Raw genomic sequence first — 26,262 nt, forward strand, 5'->3', positions numbered from 1 at the left:
GAGCACACATAGAGTTATTAGGAGAATGTAAAGGGAGCCCATCTCGACGGCAGCAGCACCCCTGGAAGGTGAGGGGGCGGTGGGAGTCCTTCACACCTGGCGGAAATGCTTCCAATCAGGGGTTCTCACCGCGGCTGCACAGGAGAATCAGTGGGGCCGCTTTGAAGGCCGCACTCCGGGCGAATGATTTTAGGATAAATGAGATGACCTGGGCATCAGGATTTTTTAAAGCACCACAATAATTTCATTATACAAGCAGAGGCTGAGGACCACTGTCAGGAGAGCTTCTGTAAGTTCTGGTGGAGAAGAGCATCACTGAAAAGCCATGACTCTTCAGCGTGTGCTCTCATGGCTGTGCACACACTTCCCCTTCCTTCCAGTGGACTTGAAACCACATTTAAGATATTTCTGAAGTTCAATGCACTGTGTATAATCATCTCATGCTAACTGCATTGACTCTAGATGACCTTTATAGTTGGGGCTTTATAAAGCCACAGACTTAGCCTCCATGGATGATTGACCATTAAAGATTTCAGAGGGCTCCAGATTCTCTGGCTAACAGAATACATTACTCTTTGAATTGATAACATGCTTAGATATATAGAGACCCATCAGTTAAAGAAACAAACTCCCAATAAAACGTTATTCATGCAGAAAATTAACTACTGACCTGTGTTTCTTTACAAGGTCTGAAGGAGAAGTTCTGCAGGATTCTGACGAGAGCAAGTTTCATGCTCATCATAGAAAATCTCATGCCAATGCAGTTTCGGGGTCCAGTACCAAAAGGCAGGTATGTGTAAGGATTTATGCTCTCCTTGTTCTTCTTACTGAACCTGTAACCATAAAAGTAGATGAAACAAGTTAATGGAACAGAAAAACCACAATAGCTCCAGATGTGAGGTTTTCACTTAACTCTTGGACCAGTAGCATAAGAGATACCTGTGTGGTCTAGTCATTGAATCCTGCTGTGGTTATTTTGTGTGAGAATGGACCCTTCCCATTCTCCTGACTCTACAGGAGATTTCAGTCCTGTTGAGGAGATGAGATAAATGCTGTTTAAAGAAAATTTCTCCTTAAACACTAAAATGACATTCAGGGTGGTGAGATGTTCACACTCTGAATGGCAGTTAGGAAATGAGACTGACTGAAGGAAACATGGGTTCCCATCTCCACGCCCACTTATGTTGGTCACGTGCTCATGGGGGAAGGAAGCTGGAGAAACGTCTCTGAGTATTTAAATTGTTATTTTTCAATTATTTTCCTCTCCTTTCCCTTCTAATTCCCTTGTGTTGTTCTCTGTCTGTTTCTCTGTCTTTCTCTCCCACACACAGGGGATGCTTAGGTCAGAATATGTACATGGGCATAGGACTCTACTCCAGAATAATCACTGATGTCCTTGTCTATCTGTTCCACTAGCCTATAAATTCCTTGATGGTTAGACCTCTGTTCTATTCAAATTTGACCCCTCGATATTTGAATATGTCAAGGAAAAAATGTATATTTGGGGAAAGTGATAATGGCGTTGCAGTTATGTACATTTTAAAGAGGCCCTATTTTGCAAAACGTTTTGTAATATTTACAGACAATGTGACTTAAAATGACATGGAGAAGGCAGCAGTGGCACGTGGATGGGACAGAGACATGGGCTGATGGCTGTTAAGCAGGGAATGTGCACATACAGGTACATTGAAAGTATTTTAGGTGGCTCCACCCCCTTTTCTCGCGCTGCAGCCAGGCCCACACTTTTTGTGCCTCACCTCAGGGAGCATTCGCCTACTGAAGAAGCTCAGGGTAAAGGCACAGCCGCCAAAGCAGGAGTGAGAGCGAGCTGACACCAGGAGGGAGACCCCAAAGAGGCCGCAGCTGCAGGAGGCCAGAGACTGGGCCGCCGTTGGCCTTCCCCTCAGGCCACGCACCGGCTGAGCGCCGCCCGCCTCACGGACCCCACCCTGCCTCGCTGACCCCGTTGCCCTCTTGCCAGAATGAGCTGAAGTCTGAAAATTGCTCAGCAGGACCAGGCATAGCCCGGGCCTCTTCTCTTGCGGTTTCACTTGCCAGTGACCACTATCTTGATAATTCCATGTGGCTGACAGGGTCTTCATGCTCTGGCCAGGTGTCAGGCCTGTGCCTCTGAGGTGGGAGGGCTGAGTTCAGGACATTGGTCCACCAGAGACCTCCTGGCTCCACGTAATATCAAACGGTAAAAGCTCTCCCAGAGATCTCCATCTCAACGCTAAGACCCAGCTCCACTCAACGACCAGCAAGCTACAGTGCTGGACACCCTATGCCAAACAACCAGCAAGACAGGAACACAACCCCACCCGTTAGCAGAGAGGCTGCCTAAAATCATAATAAGGTCACAGACACCCCAAAACACACCACCAGACGCAGTCCTGCCCACCAGAAAGACAAGATCCAGCCTCATCCACCAGAACACAGGCACTAGTCCCCTCCACCAGGAAGCCTACACAACCCACTGAACCAACCATAGCCACTGGGGGCAGACACCAAAAACAATGGGAACTATGAACCTGCAGCCTGCGAAAAGGAGACTACAAACACAGTAAGTTAAGCAAAATGAGAAGACAGAGAAACACACAGCAGATGAAGGAGCAAGGTAAAAACCCATCACACCAAACAAATGAAGAGGAAATAGGCAGTCTACCTGAAAAAGAATTCAAGTAATGACAGTAAAGATGATACAAAATCTTGGAAATAGAATGGAGGAAATACAAGAAATGTTTAACAAGGACCTAGAAGACCTAAAGAGCAAACAAACAATGATGAACAACACAATAAATGAAATTTAAAATTCTCTAGAAGGAATCAATAGCAGAATAACTGAAGCAGAAGAACAGATAAGTGACCTGGAAGATAAAATAGTGGAAATAACTACTGCAGAGCAGAATAAAGAAAAAAGAATGAAAAGAATTGAGGACAGTCTCAGAGACCTCTGGGACAAAGTTAAACACACCAACATTCGAATTATAGGGGTCCCAGAAGAAGAAGAGAAAAAGAAAGGGACTGAGAAAATATTTGAAGAGATTATAGTCGAAAACTTCCCTCATATGGGAAAGGAAACAGCCACCCAAGTCCAGGAAGCACAGAGAGTCCCATATAGGATAAATCCAAGGAGAAACATGCCAAGACATATATTAATCAAACTATCAAATATTAAATACAAAGAAAAAATATTAAAAGCAGCAAGGGAAACACAACAAATAATATACAAGGGAATCCCCATAAGGTTAACAGTTGATCTTTCAGCAGAAACTCTACAAACCAGAAGGGAGTGGCAGGACATTTTTTAAGTGATGAAAGGGAAAAACCTACAACCAAGATTACTGTACCCAGCAAGGATCTCATTCAGATTTGATGGAGAAATTAAAACCTTTACAGACAAGCAAAAGCTAAGAGAATTCAGCACCACAAAACCAGCTTTACAACAAATGCTAAAGGAACTTCTCCAGGCAGGAAACACAAGAGAAGGAAAAGACCTACAATAACAAACCCAAAACAATTAAGAAAATGGTAATAGGAACATACATATTGATAACTACCTTAAATGTAAATGGATTAAATGCTCCAACCAAAAGACACAGACTGGCTGAATGGATACAAAAACAAGAACCATATATATGCTGTCTACAAGGGACCCATTTCACACCTAGGGACACATACAGACTGAAAGTGAGGGGATGGAAAAAGATATTCCATGCAACTGGAAATCAAAACAAAGCTGGAGTAGCAATTCTCATATTAGACAAAATAGACTTTAAAATAAAGACTATAATAAGAGACAAAGAAGGACACTACATAATGATCAAGGGATCAATCCAAGAGGAAGATATAACAATTGTAAATATTTATGCACCCAATGTAGGAGCACCTCAATACATAAGGCAAATGCTAACAGCCATAAAAGGGGAAATCGACAGTAACACAGTAATAGTGGGGTACTTTAACACCTCACTTACACCAATGAACAGATCATCCAAACAGAAAATTAATAAGGAAACACAGGCTTTAAATGACACAGTAGGCCAGATAGATTTAATTGATATTTGTAGGACATTCCATCCAAAAATAGCAGATAACACTTCCTTCTCAACTGCGCATGGAACATTCTCCAGGATAGATTACATCTTGGGTCAGAAATCAAGCCTCAGTAAATTTCAGAAAATTGAAATCATATCAAGCATCTTTTCTGACCACAACACCATGAGATTAGAAATCAAGTATAGGGAAAAAAACGTAAAAAACACAAACACATGGAGGCTAAATAATACACTACTTAATAACCAAGAGATCACTGAAGAAATCAAAGAGGAAATTTAAAAAATACCTAGAGACAAATGACTAGGAAAACACGACGATCCAAAACCTATGGGATACGGCAAAAGCAGTTCTAAAAGGGAAGTTTATAGCTATACAAGCCTACCTCAAGAAACAAGAACATCTCAAATAAACAACCTAACCTTACACCTAAAGCAATTAGAGAAAGAAGTATAAAAAAAACCCAAAGTTAGCAGAAGGAAAGAAATCATAAAGATCAGATCAGAAATAAATGAAAAAGAGATGAAGGAAACAATAGCAAAGACCAATAAAACTAAAAGCTGGTTCTTTGAGAAGATAAACAAAATGGATAAACCATTAGCCAGACTCATCAAGAAAATAAGGGAGAAGACTCAAATCAATAGAATTAAAAATGAAAAAGGAGAAGTAACAACTGACACTGCAGAAATACAAAGGATCATGAGAGATTGCTACAAGCCACTCTATGCCAATAAAACTGACAACCTGGAAGAAATGGACAAATTCTTAGAAAAGCAGAACTTTCTGAGACTGAACCAGGAAGAAATAGAAAATATAAACATACCAATCATAAGCACAGAAATTGAGACTGTGATTAAAAATCTTCCAACAAACAAAAGCCCAGGACCAGATGGCTTCACAGGTGAATTCTATCAAACACATAGAGAACAGCTAACACCTATCCTTCTCAAACTCTTCCAAAATATAGCAGAGGGAGGTTCACTCCCAAACTCGTTCTACAAGGCCACCATCACCCTGATACCAAAACCAGACAAAGATGTCACAAAGAAAGAAAACTATAGGCCAATATCACTGATGAACATAGATGCAAAAATGCTCAACAAAATACTAGCAAACAGAATCCAACAGCACAATAAAAGGATCATACACCATGATCAAATGGGGTTTATCTCAGGAATGCAAGGATTCTTCAATATATGCAAATCAATCAATGTGATATACTATATTAACAAATTGAAGGATAAAAACCACAAGATCATCTCAATAGATGCAGAAAAAGCTTTTGACAAAATTCAACACCCATTTATGATAAAAACCCTCCAGAAGGTAGGCATACAGGGAACTTACCTCAACATAACAAAAGCCATATATGACAAACCCACAGCCAATATCGTTCTCAATGGTGAAAAACTGAAACCATTTCCACTAAAATCAGGAACAAGACAAGGTTGCCCACTCTCACCACTATTATTCAACATAGTTTTGGAAGTTTTAGCCACAGCAATCAGAGAAGAAAAAGAAATAAAAGGAGTCCAAATTGGAAAAGAAGAAGTAAAGCTGTCACTGTTTGCAGATGACATGATACTATACATAGACAATCCTAAAGACTTTACCAGAAAACTACTAGAGCTTATCAATGAATTTGGTAAAGTAGCAGGATAAAAAATTAATGAACAGAAATCTCTTACATTCCTATACACTAACCATGAAAAATCTGAAAGAGAAATCAAAGAAACACTCCCATTTACCATTGCTACAAAAAGAATAAAATACCTAGGAATAAACCTACCTAAGGAGACAAAAGACCTGTATGCAGAAAACTATAAGACACTAATGAAAGAAATTAAAGATGATACAAACAGATGGAGAGATATACCATGTTCTTGGATTGGTAGAATCAACATTGTGAAAATGACTATACTACCCAAAGCAATCTACAGATTCAATGCAATCCCTATCAAACTACCAATGGCATTGTTCACAGAACTAGAACATAAATTTTCACAATTTGTATGGAGACACAAAAGACCCCAAATAGCCAAAGCAATCTTGAGAAAGAAAAATGGAGCTGGAGGAATCAGGCTCCCTGACTTCAGACTATACTACAAAGCTACAGTAATCAAGGCGGTATGGTACTGGCACAAAAACAGAAATATAGATCAATGGAACAGGATAGAAAGCCCAGAGAAAAACCCATGCACCTATGGTCAACTAATCTATGACAAAGGAGGTAAGGATATACAATGGAGAAAAGACAGCCTCTTCAATAAGTGGTGCTGGGAAAACTGGACAGCTACATGTAAAAGAATGAAATTAGAACACTCCCGAACACCATACACAAAAATAAACTCAAAATGGATTAAAGACCTAAATGTAAGGCCAGACACTATCAAACTCTTAGAGGAAAACAGGCAGAACACTCTATGACATCAATCACAGCAAGATCCTTTTTGACCCACCTCCTAAAGAAATGGAAATAAAAACAAAAATCAACAAATGGGACCTAATGAAACTTAAAAGTTTTTGCACAGCAAAGGAAACCATAAACAAGATGAAAAGACAACCCTCATAATAGGAGAAAATATTTGCAAATGAAGCAACTGATAAAGGATTAATCTCCAAAATTTACAAGCAGCTCATGTAGCTCAATATCAAAAAAACAAACAACCCAATTCAAAAATGGGCAGAAGACCTAAACAGACATTTCTCCAAAGAAGACATACAGATTGCCAACAAACACATTAAAGAGTGCTCAATATCACTAATCATTAGAGAAATGCAAATCAAAACTACAATGAGGTATCACCTCACACCAGTCAGAATGGCCATCATTAAAAAATCTACAAACAATAAATGCTGGAGAGGGTGGGGAGAAAAGGGAACCCTCTTGTGCTGCTGGTGGGAATGTAAATTGATACAGCCACTATGGAGAACAGTATGGAGGTTCCTTAAAAAACAAAAAATAGAACTCCCATACGACCCAGCAATCCCACTACTGGGCATATACCCTGAGAAAACCATAATTCAAAGAGAGTCATGTACCAAAATGTTCATTGCAGCTCTATTTACAATAGCCAGGACATGGAAGCAACTTAACTGTCCATCAACAGATGAATGGATAAAGAAGATGTGGCACATATATACAATGGAATACTACTCAGCCATAAAAAGAAACAAAATTGAGTTATCTGTAGTGAGGTGGATGGACCTAGAGTCTGTCATACAGAGTGAAGTAAGTCAGAAAGAGAAAAAGAAATTCTGTATGCTAACACATATATATGGAATCTAAAAAAAAATGGTTCTGAAGAACCTAGGGGCAGGACAGGAATAAAGATGCAGATGTAGACAATGGACCTGAGGACACGGGGAGTGGGAAGGGTAAGCTGGGACGAAGTGAGAGAGTGGCATGGACTTATACACACTACCAAATGTAAAATAGATAGCTAGTGGGAAGCAGCCGCATAGCACAGGGAGATCAGCTCGGTGCTTTGTGACCACCTAGAGGGGTGGGATAGGGAGGATGGGAGGGAGACGCAAGAGGGAAGAGATATGGGGATATGTGTATACGTAGAGCTGATTCACTTTGTTATAAAACAGAAACTAACACACTGTTGTAAAGGAATTATACGCCAATAAAGATGTTAAAAATTTTTTTTAAATGAAGTATTTCATAGGCTTGTGCCTATAGAATATTCCTGTGTACGTGTCCAATGACACATACTTGTGAATATTTTAAAAATTCTCCATAATGGGCTTTTTCCCTAACCTTTGGATTTCTCACAGGTCACTGCCTGACCCAGTCCCTGAACCACAGGTGAGCATTTATTCTCTGCTTGACGACTGAATGAATCAAAGGGAAGTACAGTGAGTGGTCTCTGGTTCCAGGTTCGTGAAGCTGCAGGACAGGGAGCTACTGAGCTTGGAGGAACTGCAGAGGTTCCCTGGCCCATAAAACAGAGGGCTTGGTCCACTCTGACTCTTCGGTCAATAAGTGCTACGTGTCACCGTCGTGCTAACACTCGGGACACCATGGCAAACAGAACAACTCTTGGCCATCAGGGAGCTGACAGGGTGTAATAAAGGTCTAGATCTCAGCGACTGGCCTAAAAAGTTCATTCCAAATTTTGCTTACCATACACTAAATGGGAGAGCATTAACTCTTTCCAGGGTCCAATCTGTGCCCAAACCAGATCTTGGCTCTGAATTCCCAGAAGAGGATATTCAAGACCCATCCAAGGAGGACATCTCAGACATGTAGAGAGCAGAGGACCTCTCTGTGGAAGGTCACCAAGTACTGAGGTAGGAGGGAGCTGACCCAGCTGTGCAGCCCCAGACAGAACCAGGGCACCTGTGTGCACCTCCGTCCTCAGTGAGGCTGCCTGAACCACCAGGGATGAGACCCCTGGGTCCCCAGCCTGCAAACTCACAGTAATGCTAGAGGAAATGTAGCCAGTGTTTAAAAATATGGAATGTGGGAACACGGGGTGAATTCAGAGAGCTAAGAGAGAACAGAGAGAAAGGCTTAAAGGAAATAGAAGGACAGTGGTTAGGTAAATTATGGCATATGCATACAAACATATACACATAGAATGTTGTTTATACGTTACTGTTAAATAAAGTAAGAAGTTCAAAACCAAATAAAGTATAATACCATCCTGTTTTTAAAATCGATATATGCATAGAAACATGTCCATAAGGACATATATCACATTATCAATGAGGCCTATCTTAAGGTATTAGGAATGTAGACAGCTATAATTTTCTTTTTCTAGTCTATAGTTTGTGTAATTTTGACTCACATAATGAACACCCTTAAAGAGAAAAATCTTCCAACGATACAAAGATATACAAATAAATTATTGCATGATCGCCCATTTGTCAACTATAATAAGAGTTGTCAAAATATGCAAGCACCAGAAAGGATCAGGGCGGGTGACCTTTCCTCAGGGTCTTGTACCTTTCGGGACGGAACTCCTCAGGCTCTGGCCAGAGCTCTGGGTCGTTGTGAAGAACGAAGAGTGGTACCACCACTGTTGTGCCTTTGGGAATGAACACCCCGTGGACCTCCACGTCCTTCTTGCAGACCCTCTCGAGTCTACCAGCAATCGGGAAGAGTCTGAGAGTTTCATTCAACACCATGTCAAGGTACTCCATCCGTACCAGAGCCTCACAGGTGGGAGGCGCCTGAGAAGAGAAAAAGAGATTTTGATAAACTAAGATTTCGGATCAACCTTCAACTCCATCTGTGTACTTCTACTGAACTGTTAGGAGCTCCAGGGAATAATTTCAGCTGGCAGAGGACCTCAGCATTTATAGACGTTTTAGTATCTGTCATGTGCTGTGACCCGCTCAGTGGCCCGCAGAGGTGTGTGGAGGGGTTATGACTATGGGAGATGTTAGGACACGGCCCGAAACAGGGCCTGAAATCCCGCACGTTATCATCTAGTGTATTTTCTTTCTCACGAGAACAAACGTGACCAAGAGACTATGACCCTGAGTCTCAAGTGAAATGTGCCAAAGTCACTGTTTCCTTTCGAAAGAGAGGCCACACACCTGCACCAAGGGAAGAGATGTATAAAAGAGCAAATCCCCTGTTCAACATAAAGGTTTTTAGTTGAAAACTCCTGACTGCTAATTCTTTTCATTACATATAAAGTTTGGAAGCACTATATTACATGAAAACTCTATAAATAATGTGGGGAGAAACGAGTTCCGTTCTAAACCAAATACAGAAACAAAGAGCAAGATTGGGTGCTACCAGGAACACAATCTCAGATCCAGGGAAAGTGACAAGAGGGTGAGAACCGTACCCTCAGCCACAGCCTCTGCTGCTGAAACCGTCTCCTATTGTCCCTTCGGGGTGACTGTAAGGTCCGAAGGCCGAAACTAGCCACTCCAGCCCCAGAGGCCAGCTCTCCTCACACCACAAAGAGTTCCACTTTTGGCAGAGATCTGAGGCCAGTGGGGGTGACACGTGGCTGTCACGAGGGGTTATATTGAAGGGGCAACAGTGCGGAGGGTAAGAGTTGGCTCAGGAGACAGACACCCCGGCACACAGGCTGGCGTTTTCACCACTAGGTACACGACTAGTATGTGAAAGTATTTCATCTCTGTCGCTCAGGTTTCTGCAATGTTACACGGAGACACTTAGAGTTGACACTTCACAGGCTTGTGTGGCAGAGACACTCCCTGCTCACGCAGTACCCATGCACTCCCTGTATTTCCCAGCCCACCTGAAGTTACAGGAAACCAGCTCTGCCAATGGGCTGTGACCTGAGGCCGTTACGTCAGTTCGGGGACAGATCATTTGAAAAGCCAGTGAGCAACGCTCGAGTCCCTTATTCCCCAGACGACGGGAAGCCCTCATGCTGCAGGTAAGGCAGCTACGGGAAGTGGAGCCTCTCGGCCTGTATCCCCGAGTAACGCTGCGGAGCGGAGCTGCCCGCTCTCAGCCTCCGCTAACAAGCCATGCTGGCCATGTAGACGTGGGTTAGAAGTACACCTCTGCTCTGTAAAGCCACTGAGATTTGAGGGCTAACCTGTTACTGAGGCATAACCTAGCTTCTCCTGACTTACACAGAATGTCATGAAGGTTAGATTCATTTATAACTAGAAAGTACTTAGATAGACGTATATCGTAAGAAGCAAATGTTAGCCAGTAGTGTTGTTATTATAAGTATTATTATAAAAAGGGGAGAACACAATGCTTTAGCTAGCCTGTCTCTTAGTGACCTTTTCACCTTATTGCATCAAAAGAACCCCAATATGAGATTTACCAGAGAAGACAGATCATCTCTAACTTAGGTAGGCACTACGATCTATCCTTACCTTGTATTTGAAGGACCCAGGACTCTGAAAGGTGATAAAACTTGTCTAAAACCACAGCCAGGACTCAAACTCACGTCCTCCGTTTCCTGCTTTAAGCCCTTTGTTGTTACAAGGCTCCTCCTAGTCAGCAGGTTACCCAGGGCGGTTGACTGAATGAATGGTCCCACTTCTCCAGCCCTTCCTGGGTCCATGCCCTTTGGCATCTAACCCAGTGGCGCCCCCCATTCTGACTTTGGTTGGCCAGGTGACTGACTCACTTTGAACCAGTGGAAAGTTGGCTAAGTGTGGTGCTTGCAGAAATTTGAAAGTCACCCACATGATTGGGCTTCCTGCTCGTGCCATCTGCCGCTGCCCTGAGAAGCAGACATGCGGGGTATGAGACACACGTGGAGCACAGCCACCCCAACTGCATAGCCAGGGCCAGCCCACATCAGCCAACACCCAGAACCAAGCAAGTCCAGCCATATCAACAGATAACTAACTATGCAGACACTGGAGCAATAAATGCTTACTGTTAGATGCCACTGAGGTATTGTGATTTTTCCATGGCATACTGTAATATATGAAATGCCAGTACCAGCATTTTTTCCACAGTACTTATATTCCTGTGTGTGCCACACATAACCTACGTTTTTCCCTTTGTTTTGTACGCTTTAGATCCTTCCTAAATAGCACAGGTTAAAGATTTGAGGCTCATGCTTTTTGCAAATATATTCTAAGAAGTGATGAGGAGGCATTCTTGCTAAGGCTTCACCTTCCCCCTCTCTCTCTCACCTTATTGGGGAAAGTTGCGTCAATCTCCTCCTGCAGTTTCTGCTGGACGTCGGGGTGAGTGGCCAATTCATATGCAACGAAGGAAAGAGAACTGCTAGTGGTCTCGTAGCCAGCAAAAATAAAGATAATACTTTGGGCCATGAGTTCTATGTCAGACAGAACTAAAAGGAGAGGAGAGACATTTTAGATAAACCACATCAATATAAAACATCACAGTTTAGATGATGAGAAATCCAAATGAAACTGCCAAATCCCTAACGGGAAAATGTAAAAGCAACTGAAAATTAAACTGGTAGTGCTTTGTGTTCTCATGTCTTCCTTAAAGAGCCAGAAAAAAGAAAGAATGGTCTGAATCCAGTTTTCCCCAGTGTCTATACTCTCCTCGGCCCCTGCTCCTGGCTACACCACCTCCCCCACGGCATAGCTGGGTAATTTCAAGAGACAGCAATTTCGTCTAACTTACACAGTACTATGAGTATGTCCCTTGGAGAATCCTAAAAGTGCTTTAGCTGTAATTAATATGGGGTGACATTCTCTTCCAGAATAATTTAAATTATTCTAGCTAAAGTAAAACTTGATTCTTTGGCAGATATTACACGACTAAGGCTATATTATAGGGAAAATGAAGTTATCTTTTATCTAAACGTGTTTGTGGGAACTTAGAACAACATAAGGCTGTTTCTACTCAAAGTGTGTTGATGGACCATGAGTATCACCAACATCTGGGAACTTACGAGAAATTCAGAGTCTTCAATCCTAAACTAGAACTACAGAATCAGAACTTTCACGATATGTGATGGTTTGCGAGCAAAACCGGGCCTGAGAAGCATGGATTATACATCTGACAGGCATCAGGCAATGGAAGGCCTAGGGCATAAGTCTGCTCTGGGGGATCTCAGATATGTACAGAAACTACAGAGACTGACCGAAAGCTAAAAGAGCTGTGACTGACCCTAGTCTAATCAATGGCATCAAAGTAGCAGAAGGAAGAATGTGCCCCTAGAAGGGTATTAGTCAGCACGCAATACAGAAAAATAGGGTCCAGGGAGTGGAATTAGCAATGCTTATTCAATCATGGCCTGAATGTCATCTTCTCAGTACCCGCCCCCTCTCTTTGCTCTCCTTTAGCCTCACTAAACAGCCCATGTAATTATAAATAGGTCTCTCTTTTTATTTTCTCCCAAGAGACGAAGCGTGATCAGGCTCTCATCTATTTGATGGGACTGAAGTAGGACCTGTAGTTACTTAGAGCACTCAGGTCAATATGGTACCTGCCCCAACCAAGCAATGCACACACACACACACACACACACACACACACACACACCAGTAAAGTGGCCGGGTAGACACACACACACACACACACACACACACACACACACACACATATACACACACCTCAGTAAAGTGGTCGGTCCTGGGCCAATAGTCTCTGCACTACAAGGGGGGCAGAGGATGTCCACAGGTAATGACACACACACACACACACACACACACACACACAAGACAAAATGAGTGGGAAAAAGATCGACACGCAGCTTTAGCTATATTGATAGTGGTGTGCTGGCGTCAGCTCGTCCCTGCTCACGAACAATTTTTTAAAATTCAAGAATTTTGTGAGATGGTTGTCAGACCATTCATAGCTTGAAATTAACCACGTGGGAGTGTTCATGTCATGGAATAAACTAAAGATCAGGGCCTTCTTGTTTGAAAGAGCAAGGCTGTTTATATCACTGGTTATGGGTGATATAGAAATCCTTACGTTCATCAGTCTTGTATAAATATATTTGATGTTCTTAACTCTGTCCACTGAGAGGATGTAGAAGCAAAGAAACCCTAGTAGCAATGAGCATTCCTAAGATCTCAGATTTTGATTTCTAAATACCATTGCTCACTAAAGGGAACCAGAGTTCCTTGGGAAAAAATGGCTGATTCCAGGGCTACTCAGGGGAAATAAAAGAGAAACCTGGACTGTCTTACATCAGAAAGTGAGGAAGTTCCCAAAAAATGATAGATTAAAGAATACTGGATACTCTTTGTGCTGTAATGGTGGATACAGCTCATTATACATTTGTCAAAAACCCACGGAATGTACAACACCAAGAATGAACCCTAAGGTCAGCTATAGACATTGGGTGATAATAATGTATTAATGTACGTTCATTGGTTTTAACAAGTGCACAACTCTGGTATCATCTTTTGATAGTGGGGAAGCTGTGTGTAGTTGGGGTAGGATGTATATACTGGAAATCTCTGCACTTTCCACTCAGTTTTGCTGTGAACCTAGCTGCCCTAAAAAATAGTCTGTAAAAGAAAAAAAAAAGATTTAAAAAGAAGAAAGAAGAAAAGAAAAAAGAATACAAGATCGCACTTGAAACAGCTCCACTGGACAAAACTGAAAGAACCTGAAAATCAAAATGAAGAATGATGTAAGAGAGTAAGTTAGTTACACATGAGATCATGCTGATATAAATAAACAAATAAATGATTGGGGGAGAATGGAAAGCTCTCCCTACAAAAGCACATCAATTCATAAATACAGAAGAATGATGGAATTAGAAGGTCATCATATTGCAACCACCATAGTAACAATAGTTTCAGTCAAAAACTATCCATGGATGGTAAAACTAGTGGGTGACAACCTGAAGAGAAACAGTATATTTCCAGTCTCAAAGGCTTCCCCCATAAGGTGCTTGTTAATGACAAAGGAAAAAATTGAGCTTTACAGTAGACTAAGCTAGTGAACACAACTTTAGCCAAGCGTTCCAAGTTAAGGCCATCAACGCTGGGGCAATGTGCCTCCTGATGGGATGAAGCCTTGATGCAAATTTCCAGGCAGAGGCTCTGACTCACCGGGTCCGGAGGAGCCTGAGAATTGACATTGGAAACAAGCTCCCCGGAGGTCCGGCTGTAGGTGATCCACAGACCATGACTGACCGATGGGCATGACATCCTTGTTACACTTGCCCTTCGAGCTCTGAACAAGGTTGTGCCTGTGTACTTCTAGAAAGTACCTCTGGCTACCATCTCTATCTGACCGTGTGCCTTCCTTCAGCTTGGCAGAAATCCGCAGCTGCCTGGAAAACTTCCTGCACGTTTTCAGAACCAGCCCCTAGCCCTGTGCCTCCCCGCAGCGGCCCCTCGTAAGCTCTCCCTGATTACCTTTACGGGTGTCCACATCTTTGGAATTCTGAGAGTCAATCATCAGCTGAAGAAGATCCACTCGGTGCTAGAAGCAGAAAGAGACATTTCAGTGACTGAAAGTCACCTGTGAAGTCAGAAATAAATCAGGAGTGCATATCTCACATCTTTCCTGAGAATATGGCCCCTTAAAGAGCAGGAAGCTCACGAGAACTGACTGAGGCCTCAGTGACCAAAACGTCCACCTACAAATCTTAGAGAGCATGATGTTTCCCGGAGAGAAACCCAGCCATCACGCCCAACTGCTTTTTGGTCCTCACTCTCTCTGATCTTTGGTTTCTCTGGCTTTTGAAACAGCTTCTTAACCAAAGAGTTACCTGCTCTCTCTCCTGTCATACCTGTGTGCTTAGGAAAAGATCCATGACATCAGTCCCTGTTTTCCCTCCAACTTTAATTCTTTTATTTATTTATTTATTTATACAGCAGCTTCTTATTAGTTATCCATTTTATAGATATTAGTGCATGTATGTCCATCCCAATCTCCCAACTCATCACACCACACCTGTGAAGCCATCTGGTCCTGGGCTTTTGTTTGTTGGAAGATTTTTAATCACAGTCTCAATTTCTGTGCTTGTGATTGGTCTGTTCATATTTTCTATTTCTTCCTGGTTCAGTCTCAGAAAGTTCTGCTTTTCTAAGAATTTGTCCATTTCTTCCAGGTTGTCCGTTTTATTGGCATAGAGTGGCTTGCAGTAATCTCTCATGGTCCTTTGTGTTTCTGCAGTGTCAGTTGTTACTTCTCCTTTTTCATTTCTAATTCTATTGATTTGAGTCTTCTCCCTTTTTTTCTTGATGAGTCTGGCTAATGGTTTATCCATTTTGTTTATCTTCTCAAAGAACCAGCTTTTAGTTTTATTGGTCTTTGCTATTGTTTCCTTCATCTCTTTTTCATTTATTTCTGATCTGATCTTTATAATTTCTTTCCTTCTGCTAACTTTGGGGTTTTTTTGTTCTGCTTTCTCTAATTGCTTTAGGTGTAAGGTTAGGTTGTTTATTTGAGATGTTTCTTGTTTCTTGAGGTAGGCTTGTATAGCTATAAACTTCCCTCTTAGAACTGCTTTTGCTGCATCCCATAGGTTTTGGATCGTCATGTTTTCCTAGTCATTTGTCTTTAGGTATTTTTTAATTTCCTCTTTGATTTCTTCAGTGATCTCTTGGTTATTAAGTAGTGTATTGTTTAGCCTCCATGTGTTTGTGTTTTTTATGTTTTTTTCCCTATAATTGATTTCTAATCTCATGGCGTTGTGGTCAGAAAAGATGCTTGATATGATTTCAATTTTCTGAAATTTACTGAGGCTTGATTTCTGACCCAAGGTGTAATCTATACTGGAGAATGTTCCATGCACACTTGAGAAGGAAGTGTAATCTGCTGTTTTTGGATGGAATGTCCTACAAATATCAATTAAATCTATCTGGTCTACTGTGTCATTTAAATCTCACGTTCCTTATTAATTTTCTGTTTGGATGATCTGTCCATTGGTGTAAGTGAGGTGTTAAAGTCCCTCACTATTATTGTGTTATTGTCGATTTCCTCTTTTATAGCTGTTAGCAGTTGCCTTGTGTATTGAGGTGCTCCTATGTTGGATGCATATATATTTACAATTGTTATATCTTCCTCTTGGATTGATCCCTTGATCATTATGTAGTGTCCTTCCTTGTCTCTTGTAACATTCTTTATTTTAAAGTCGATTTTATCTGATATGAGTATTGCTACTCCAGCTTTGCTTTGATTTCCATTTGCATGGAATACCTTTTTCCATGCCCTCACTTTCAGTTTGTATGTGTCCCTAGGTCGGAAGTGGGTCTCTTGTAGACAGCATGTATATGGATCTTGTTTTTGTATCCATTCGCTGAGCCTGTGTCTTTTGGTTGGAGCATTTAATCCATTCATGTTTAAGATAAATTATCGATATGTATGGTCCTATTACCATTTTCTTAATTGTTTTGGGTTTGTTTTTGTAGGTCCTTTTCTTCTCTTGTGTTTCCCACTTAGAGAAGTTCCTTTAGCATTTGCTGTAGAGCTGGTTTGGTGGTGCTGAATTCTCTTAGCTTTTGCTTGTCTTTAAAGCTTTTGATTTCTCCGTTGAATCTGAATGAGATCCTTGCTGGGTAGAGTAATCTTGGTTGTCGGTTCTTCCCTTTCATCACTTTAAATATATCATGCCACTCCCTTCTGGCTTGTAGAGTTTTTGCTGAGAAATCAGTTGTTAACCTTATGGGAGTTCCCTTGTATGTTATTTGTCGTTTTTCCCTTGCTGCTTTCAATAATTTTTCTTTGTCTTTAATTTTTGTCAATTTGATTACTATGTGTCTCAGCGTGTTTCTCCTTGGGTTTATCCTGTATGGGACTCTCTGAAGTTCCTGGACTTGGGTGGCTAATTCCTTTCCCATGTTAGGGAAACTTTCAACTTATAATCTCTTCAAATATTTTCTCGGGTTCTTTCTCTCTCTCTTCTCTTTCTGGGACCCCTATAATGCGAATGTTGTTGTGTTTAACATTGTCCCAGAGGTCTGTCTCTTAGGCTGTCTTCATTTCTTTTCATTCTTTTTTCTTTATTCTGTTCTGTGGCAGTGAATTCCACCATTCTGTCTTCCAGACCACTTATCTGTTCTTCTGCCTCAGTTATTCTGCTATTGATTCCTTCTAGTGTAGTTTTCATTTCAGTTATTGTATTGTTCATCTCTGTTTGTTCATCTTTAATTCTTCTAGGTGTTTGTTCTTTAATTCTTCTAGGTCTTTGTTAAACATTTCTTGCATCTTCTCGATCTTTGCCTCCATTCTTTTTCCAAGGTCCTGGATCATCTTCACTATCATTATGCTGAATTCTTTCTCTCGAAGGTTGCCTATCTCCACTTCTTTTAGTTGTTTTTCTGGGGTTTTATCTTGTTCCTTCATCTGGTACACAGTGCTCTGCCTTTTCATCTTGTCTGTCTTTCTGTGAATGTAGTTTTTGTTCCACAGGCTGCAAGACTGTAGTTCTTCTTGCTTCTGCTGTCTGCCCTCTGGTGGATGAGGCTGTCTAAGAGGCTTGTCTCCAACTTTAATTCTCAATGAATGACCAGATAAATTAATCCCCTGATATTGGCAGAGTTCAGCAGCAGCTTTTGTAGAAGCATCTTCAAGCCCTTCACCCTTCCAGGATGCTACACATTCTTCAGTGACATCCTGAGTACCCAGCCCTGTCCCGACCTGCAGACATACTTGTGCTGGCCTTCAGCCCTCATGAAGGCAAAGCTGGCTTAACCCACTCGTGGCTTCATTGGCCAGAGAAGACTCCTGCCCACTCCAACTATGAGTGGGCTCAACTTTTAAAATGACTTCACTGCATCAGGTGACTGACAGGGCCTTCCACTGGACAACCTGTGAAATAGGAAGCTTGGAACTGAAGTGATTCTTTGCCAAGCTAATATTTGGTGAAATACCAGTGAAATCATTTTTAATCAGTAACTTTTATCCCTTAACCATTTTTTGAAAAAAAGTGGTAAACTCCTTATCTCAATAATAGTTATGTAGTGACATATTAATTGGCATGCTTATTATTGTATTTCAATATTGCTCTCTGGCTCATACTCTTATTTCCTTCCCCAACTTCCTCCTTATTCATTCCCCCCAAATTTTAGAGCCCTCCTATTCTAAACTATAGTTTTCTACCTACCTTTAAAAAATGTAGAGATATGCATAAGAAATATGTGTACAGCTCAATAAATTATCAAAAAGTGAACCCCCTCATGTAACCACCACCAGACTTTACCTTTTGTTTATCTTTGAGGCGACTCTCTTTCATCCTTTTTACAGACTTTGTTAAAAAATTCACAGAACTTCTTGGAATCAGAGTAATATTTAATAGTTCCAAGACTGGGGTGAGGAATGGAAAGAATACTGTAGGGAAAAAGATAAAAGGAAACACACTGAAAATGCAAAGTTTACTTGGAGCAATCATAATTTGCTCTACCAATCAAAAAAGTAAAACCACCAGGACACTCGATCATGACCCATTGCCTCTACGACCTTTGCTCAGACTTCGAAGCCAATGACTGAGCAAGGTCAAGTCCACATATAGGGGCCATCACTACAGCAGTGAGATCAGTGGCCCCTTCTGCATCTTTGGATTGACCAAAGGAACTGGATTACATTCTGGGACCTCATGGCCTTTAATTCTTGGACTAGCATCTCTTTGGATAAACCAGACTGTAATCTGTTACTTCAATTAATTGTGGAGTTTAAAAAATAATAGTCATGGGCTTCCCTGGTGGTGCAGTGGTTGGGAGTCCGCCTGCCGATGCAGGGGACGTGGGTTCGTGCCCCGGTCCGGGAGGGCCCCACATGCCGCGGAGCAGCTAGGCCCGTGAGCCATGGCCTCTGGGCCTGTGCGTCTGGAGCCTGTGCTCCGCAGTGGGAGAGGCCACAACAGTTAGAGGCCTGCGTACCGCAAAAAAAAAAAAAATAATAATAATAATAATAGTCATGATAGAAATAATATGGTGCGTGTGTTTCCACCACAATGGAATGTAATTAGAAATCAGTAACAGAAAGAAAATTGGGAAACACACAAATATGTGGAAATTAAATAACACACTTAAATAAATTTGGCTTTCCAAATAAAGTCACTATACGTTGCTTCAATCAATCAATCAATCAATCAAACCAGCACAAGTAAAGAAAGCTACAGACCAACATACCTTACACCATGGGTGCACAAATCCTCAACAGAATACTAGCAAACTGAATCTAGCAACATATAAAAAGTGATACACACCATAACCAAGTGGGGTTTATCCCAGGAATACAAAGTGTTATAATAAACCATGTCAAAGGAATAAAAAACCATGACCACATGATCATCTAATAGATGCATAAAAAGCATGTGACAAAACCCAACACTCTCTTGTGATAAAAATACTCAATAAGCAGGAACAGAAGGGAATTTCCTCAACTTGAGAAAAGGCATCTACGAAAAACTAAGCTAACACTATACTTAATAATGAAAGACTGCATGCTTCCCCGAAGCTTAAACTTTCCCTAAGTTTAAGAACAAGACTAGAGGGCTTCCCTGGTGGCGCAGTGGTTGAGAGTCAGCCTGCCAATGCAGGGGACACGGGTTCATGCCCCGGTCTGGGAAGATGCATGCCGTGGAGCGGCTGGGCCCGTGAGCCGTGGCCGCTGAGCCTGTGCGTCCGGAGCCTGTGCCCCGCAACGGGAGAGGCGACAATAGTGAGAGGCCCGCGTACCACACACACACAAAAAAAGAACAAGACTAGGAAAATCATAAAGACAGAAAGTAGACTAGTGGTTACCAGGGGCTGGGGGCAAGGAATAACAGGGAGTTATTGTTTAATGGGTATAGAGCTTCAGTTTCACAAGATGAAAACAGTTATGGGGATAGACAGAGGTGATTTTTACACAACGATGTGAACGTATTTAATACTGTTGAACTGCACACTTAAAAAATGTTTAAGATGGAAAAAAATTGTTTATCATGAAATATATCAAATACAAAGTGTAAATAAAATACATATGTATAATTTAAAGAAGAAAAAATTGAACAAGACTAGGAAGCCTCTCTCATCACTTCCACTCCACATTGTACTAAAGGTTCTAGCCAGGGTAATTAGGCAACAAAAGGAAATAGAATGCATCCGTATAGAAAATGAAGTAAAACTCCTCTACCATCAGATAACATGATCTTGTATATAAAAAATCCTAAATAATCCACTAACATCCTATTAGAACTAATACACAATTTCAACAGGGTTTCGGGAAACAAGGTCAATATACAAAATCAATTCTATTTCTATACACTGTAATAAATAACCCAAAAGTGAAATTAAGAAAATAACTCTATTTATAATAACATTTAAAAAAGAATATTTAGGAATAAGTTAACAAAAGAAGTGCAAAACATCTACCCTGAAAACTGCAATATTGTTGAAATAAATAAAATCTAAGTAAATGAAAAACATCCCATGTACATGTATAAGAATACTAAACATTGTCAAGACAGCAACTCTACAGATTTAACGCATTCCCTATCAGAATTCTGGCTAGCTTCTTTGTAGAAACTGAAAATCTGAATTTAAAATTCATATGCAATTGCCAGGGGCACAAAAGAGCCAAAACAATCTTGAAAAAAAAAAAGAATAAAGTTGTAGGACTCATACTGCTGATTTCAAAACTTATCATAAATCTATAATAATCAAGGCAATGTCATAGTGGTATAAGAATGGACATATAGATAGACAGAATAAAATTTAGACTCTGGAAATAAATCCACTTGCTATGGTAAACTGAATGTTGAGAAGGGTTACAAGACCATTCAATGGAGACAAAATAGTCTTTAATAAAAGGTTCTAGGATAACTGGATAGCTACATGCAGAAGAATGAAATAGACCCTTACCTTACACCATATACAAAAATAAACTCAAAATAAATCAAAGACCTAAACATATGAGTTAAAACTATACAACTCTTAGAAGAAAACCAATGGGTAGATTTTCATGACCTCAGATTTGGCAATGGATTCTTAGACATGACACCAAAAGCACAGGGAAAAAAAGGAAAATAAAGAATTTGTGTATGATGAAAATAAAAAATTTTGCACTTTAAAGCAAACTATCAAGAAAGTGAAGAGACACCTACAGAAAGGAAAAAAAAACATTCTAAATCATGTCTGATAAGGGACTCTTACCTAGAATATATAAAGAACCCTTACAACTCAACAACAGAAGTATTGAATATAATCCAACTATAAATGGGCAAAATATTTCAATAGACATTTATCTTAAAAAGATTGTGGGGAAACAGTTTGGCAGTTACTTATAAGTTAAACACAGTTACTATATAACTCAGAAATTTCACCTCTGACTACATACCCAAAGAATTGAAAACAGGTATTTAAACGAAAACTTGTACATGAATGGGCATAGCCACACTGTTCATAATAGCCGAAAGCTGGAAATGACCCAAGTGTCTGTCAACTGATGAATGGATAAACAAAATGCAGAATGTCCATATAATGGGATATTATTTGGCCATACAAAGAAATGAAGTACTGATATATGCTACAATTTAGATTACCCTTGAAAACATCATGATAAGTGAAAGAAGCCAGCCACAAAAGCCCACATATATGATTCCATCTATACGGAGTGTCCAGAATAAGCAAATCTATAGAGGTAGGAAGTAGATTAGTGGTTGCTTAGGGCTAAGAGGAGTGAGAGGTTATAGTTATCAGGTACAGGGCTTGTGAGGTGACAAAAATGTACAACAATTGACTGTAGTGATGGTTGCACATATCTTTCAATGTACTAAAACCCTTTTTTTTTCAACTTTACTGAGTTACAGTTGAGATACAGTACTGTATTAGTTTGGGTACAGCATAATGACTTAACCTACGTATATTGTGAAATTAATCCCATAAGTTTAGTTAACATTCCTCACCTCATATAGTTACAAAAAAAATCTTCCCTTGTGATGAGAACTTTTACGATCTACTTTCTTAGTAATGTACAAGTATATCGTACAGCAGTGTTAACTATACTCACATTGTACATTATACTTTCAGTACTTTTTATGTTACAACTGAATATTTATACCTTTTAACCACTTTTATCCAATTCTCCCACCACTCAACCCACACCTCTGGTAACCAAAAATCTGATCTTGTTTTTCTATGAGTCTGGTTTTCTTCTTCTTTTTTTTTAGCTTAGTTTTTTTTTTTATTCTACAAGTAAGTACTTGCCTTTCTCTGTTTGACTTATTTCACTTAACGTAATACCCTCTAGGTCCTTCCACTTTGTTGCAAATGGCAGGATTTTCTTCGTCTTCTGGGTGAATAATATTCAATTGTGTGTGTGTGTGTATGTGTATATATATATATATATATATATATATATATATATATATATATATATATATATGGAGACTCAAGTCCTAGAAGAACCTGGCTTTCTCATATATATATGTATATATACACATATATACACACATATATATGTTTGTATATGTACACACACACACACACAATATCCAGTTGTGTATACTGAATGTTGTATATATTTTGCCTGTCCATTTCATCTGTTGATGGATAGGTAGGATGTAAAAACCAATGAATTATACATTTTACAGTGGTGCATTACATGGCATGTGAATTGTATCTCAATAAAGCTATTATTTTTAAAAGGAAGATAGGGCTTCCCTGGTGGCACAGTGGTTAAGAATCCACCTGCCAATGCAGGGGACATGGGTTCGAGCCCTAGTCCGGGAAGATTCCACATACTGTGGAGCAACTAATCCCGTGTGCCACAACTACTGAGCCCATGTGCTACAACTACTGAAGCCCACACGCCTAGAGCCCATGCTCCACGACAAGAGAAGCCACCACGATGAGAAGCCAGCGCACCACAACAAAGAGTAGCCCCCGCTTGCCACAACTAGAGAAAGCCTGCGTGCAGCAACGAAGACCCAATACAGCTAAAAATAAATAAATAAAAACAAAAATAGTTTAAAATAGCTTAAAAAATAGTTAAAAAAAGAAAGATAAAGGAAGGGTGGAGAGGGAGGGAAGGAGGGATGGAAGAAGGAATAAAGAAAAAGGAATAAAGTAGTCCACATACTTATTGAGACAGCTAATGGAGAGAGGACATTAAATTTTAAGATATTCTTGCTATGTTCCACAAGGGGATCTTGTGGGTTGTTGATGGAATCAGTGTTCACTCCAAACGCTGTGCCAGTAATCACATCCATGCTGTAGGCCCCAAAGAAGCTGCGTAGAGAAAGATATGAACAACTAAAATCAACACCTCTTTACTCTCCTTACCCAACACATATAACAAGAAGTGCATGTAAAATCAGATGCCCAGACAAGGCAGGTAAAGAGCCACACTCTTTCAGAACCATGCTGGACCATGGAAGAGTCTATGCTACCATCACTCACTCGTGAGGTGTGTCTGAGGTGCCAGTGATGCAGCTGGCTCTGTGCCGGGAGGGGTGGGGACACTAAGGCAAGTCAGACCACCCCCCCAACAAACTCAAGGCGCTCAGTCCTAGAGGGACAGGGACCCATAATCAGACAAAGCACAGCAGTGTGTTGTGGCTACAGGCAATAATCGGTGTATAAGGACTGTGTCTGAGCTGAACCAAAGGTGTAAAATTAACTCATCCTGGGGGAGTCAAGAAAGGGGGACATTGATCTGGATCTTGCCTCACCACAGAACCTGTGCTCAGAGCTGATTCCTCTTCAGTGAATTACAGACCAGCAGCACCCTGTTCTGAGTTGCCAGGAACACCATCCCTCACTGTCTTACACCCCTGCTAAGGATCCTGAAAGACCCACACTTCCTCAACTCCAGTGGTCTGTGGTTGCCCTGAGGGTAGACTCATTTCTGTGAAATGTAAGAACTAAAAATATTTCTAGTTAAAAAAATAATAAATTACTCCAAATTTGACTTAGGGAATCCCATAGCTAAGTGATCTTCTGTCCTCAGTTTTCCTGGGACATTCTCAGTTTATACCTGTTGTTACAGCAGAATTTTTTTAAAAAACTCAGTTTAGACAACAAATGCTGTGATCACTCTACCCATAGCCTGTACAGGGCCTTCTCTCTTTTGAGGCTGAAGGAAGAACAAATGGTGGTTAAGAATTAATATTTAGCATTTTCCTCAGGAAAACTGAAGAGATTTAAGTTGTTTCAAGTTCCACACTGTAACATTCCTGCCCAGTGAACTGCCTGCCAGTATGTATGAAGAGCCTTCCCCACCTCCGCTCCACACCCTCTACACTCAATACGGTGCACAACAATGTTTCTCCTTTCTAAACTATGTGTTTTTGCCTTCCAGAGTATCCAAAGTGACAGTTAAGCAGATAAGTTCATCCTGGCTCATGTGCACAGGAGAAGACCCTTTCTCTCCCGGCTGCCCTGCTTTCTTTGGCGAGCCACCACTCATTCTGGGGTGGCCCATTGGAGTGGTACCGCCACACACTTACTTCTGTCTGGTCACTACAGTAACTCAGCAGTGGGCATCTGGCTCCATGGCAGGCAGCTGGAAGGTCTCAATGGAGCTCAGGTACCAGCAGCTTCACCCCTACTTACTCTTTCACGGTGATGGGCTTGCCTTTCTCTGCTTCCTTCTTCAGGTTCCTCACCAACACATCTCCAATCTGGCTAATGATGGGGAACATCTAGATACAAAGTACAACATCACCGGAAGTTAAATGCAGACTCAAGTCCTAGAAGGACCTGGCTCTCCCAAGCATGCAGCAGTAAGTGGCATTTTATAAGGAATCTTAAAATGTCTCTTCTAGGATGTAAAGATAAAAGACCATCATTAGAAAACTCAAATTCAGCAGACTCCTCTTTGGAAAGGGACCGTGATCTTATTTTCTACCTGTCCCTAGAGTCATTCCTTAAGTTTCTAATTGAAAGTCCTCTTCTTTTCTTACCTCCTTGAGCTTTCCACTGGTGAAGGCTGGTGACAGCAACGTTCGTATTTTCTTCCATTGTTCATCCTCAGACAGGGAGAGGGCATTTTTCAAAATTCCCATCGGACCAAAAGACTAGAGTCAAAAGCAAAACACAGAGTCTTATTGGCACTGTCCCAAGGTGATTGACCAGATCTGGGAGCCTATTCTTGAAGCTCCAAAGAAATAGCTACCTGGAGAGGGCAGACAGCAGAAGCAAGAAGAACTACAGTCTTGCAGCCTGTGGAACAAAAACTACATTCACAGAAAGACAGACAAGATGAAAAGGCAGAGCACTGTGTACCAGATGAAGGAACAAGATAAAACCCCAGAAAAACAACTAAAAGAAGTGGAGATAGGCAACCTTCGAGAAGAAGAATTCAGAATAATGATAGTGAAGATGATCCAGGACCTCAGGAAAAAAATGGAGGTAAAGATCGAGAAGATGCAAGAAATGTTAAACAAAGACCTAGAAGAATTAAAGATCAAACAAACAGAGATGAACAATACAATAACTGAAATGAAAACTACACTAGAAGGAATCAATAGCAGAATAACTGAGGCAGAAGAATGGATAAGTGGTCTGGAAGACAGACTGGTGGAATTCACTGCCGCGGAACAGAATAAAGAAAAAAGAATGAAAAGAAATGAAGACAGCCTAAGAGACCTCTGGGACAACATTAAACGCAAAAACATTCGCATTATACGGGTCCCAGAAGGAGAAGAGAGAGAGAAAGGACCCAAGAATATATTTGAAGAGATTATAAGTCAAAAACTTCCCTAACATGGGAAAGGAAACAGCCACCCAAGTCCAGGAAGTGCAGAGAGCCCCATACAGGATAAACCCAAGGAGAAACATGCTCAGACACATAGTAATCAAACTGGCAAAAATTAAAGACAAAGAAAAATTATTGAAAGCAGCAAGGGAAAAACGACAAATAACATA

At 40.8% G+C, this 26,262-nt stretch overlaps 1 protein-coding gene across 1 annotated transcript in view; it reads right to left on the minus strand.

Annotated features, from left to right (window-relative positions):
• Nucleotides 1-26,262, minus strand: part of LOC131740689 (cytochrome P450 3A29-like) — a 40,755-nt gene that overhangs the window by 2,105 nt on the left and 12,388 nt on the right. Inside the window, exons 5-12 of the mRNA XM_059036799.2 lie at nt 25,299-25,412; nt 24,949-25,037; nt 23,474-23,622; nt 18,612-18,739; nt 14,821-14,887; nt 11,659-11,819; nt 9,014-9,240; nt 671-833 (exon numbers count right to left, since the gene is read on the minus strand). Coding sequence (XP_058892782.1) covers nt 671-833; nt 9,014-9,240; nt 11,659-11,819; nt 14,821-14,887; nt 18,612-18,739; nt 23,474-23,622; nt 24,949-25,037; nt 25,299-25,412 — 1,098 coding nt within the window. The remainder of the gene's footprint in view (nt 1-670; nt 834-9,013; nt 9,241-11,658; nt 11,820-14,820; nt 14,888-18,611; nt 18,740-23,473; nt 23,623-24,948; nt 25,038-25,298; nt 25,413-26,262) is intronic.

This window comes from Kogia breviceps, chromosome 14 (assembly GCF_026419965.1).
Source record: "Kogia breviceps isolate mKogBre1 chromosome 14, mKogBre1 haplotype 1, whole genome shotgun sequence".
Classification (NCBI taxonomy): domain Eukaryota; kingdom Metazoa; phylum Chordata; class Mammalia; order Artiodactyla; family Physeteridae; genus Kogia; species Kogia breviceps.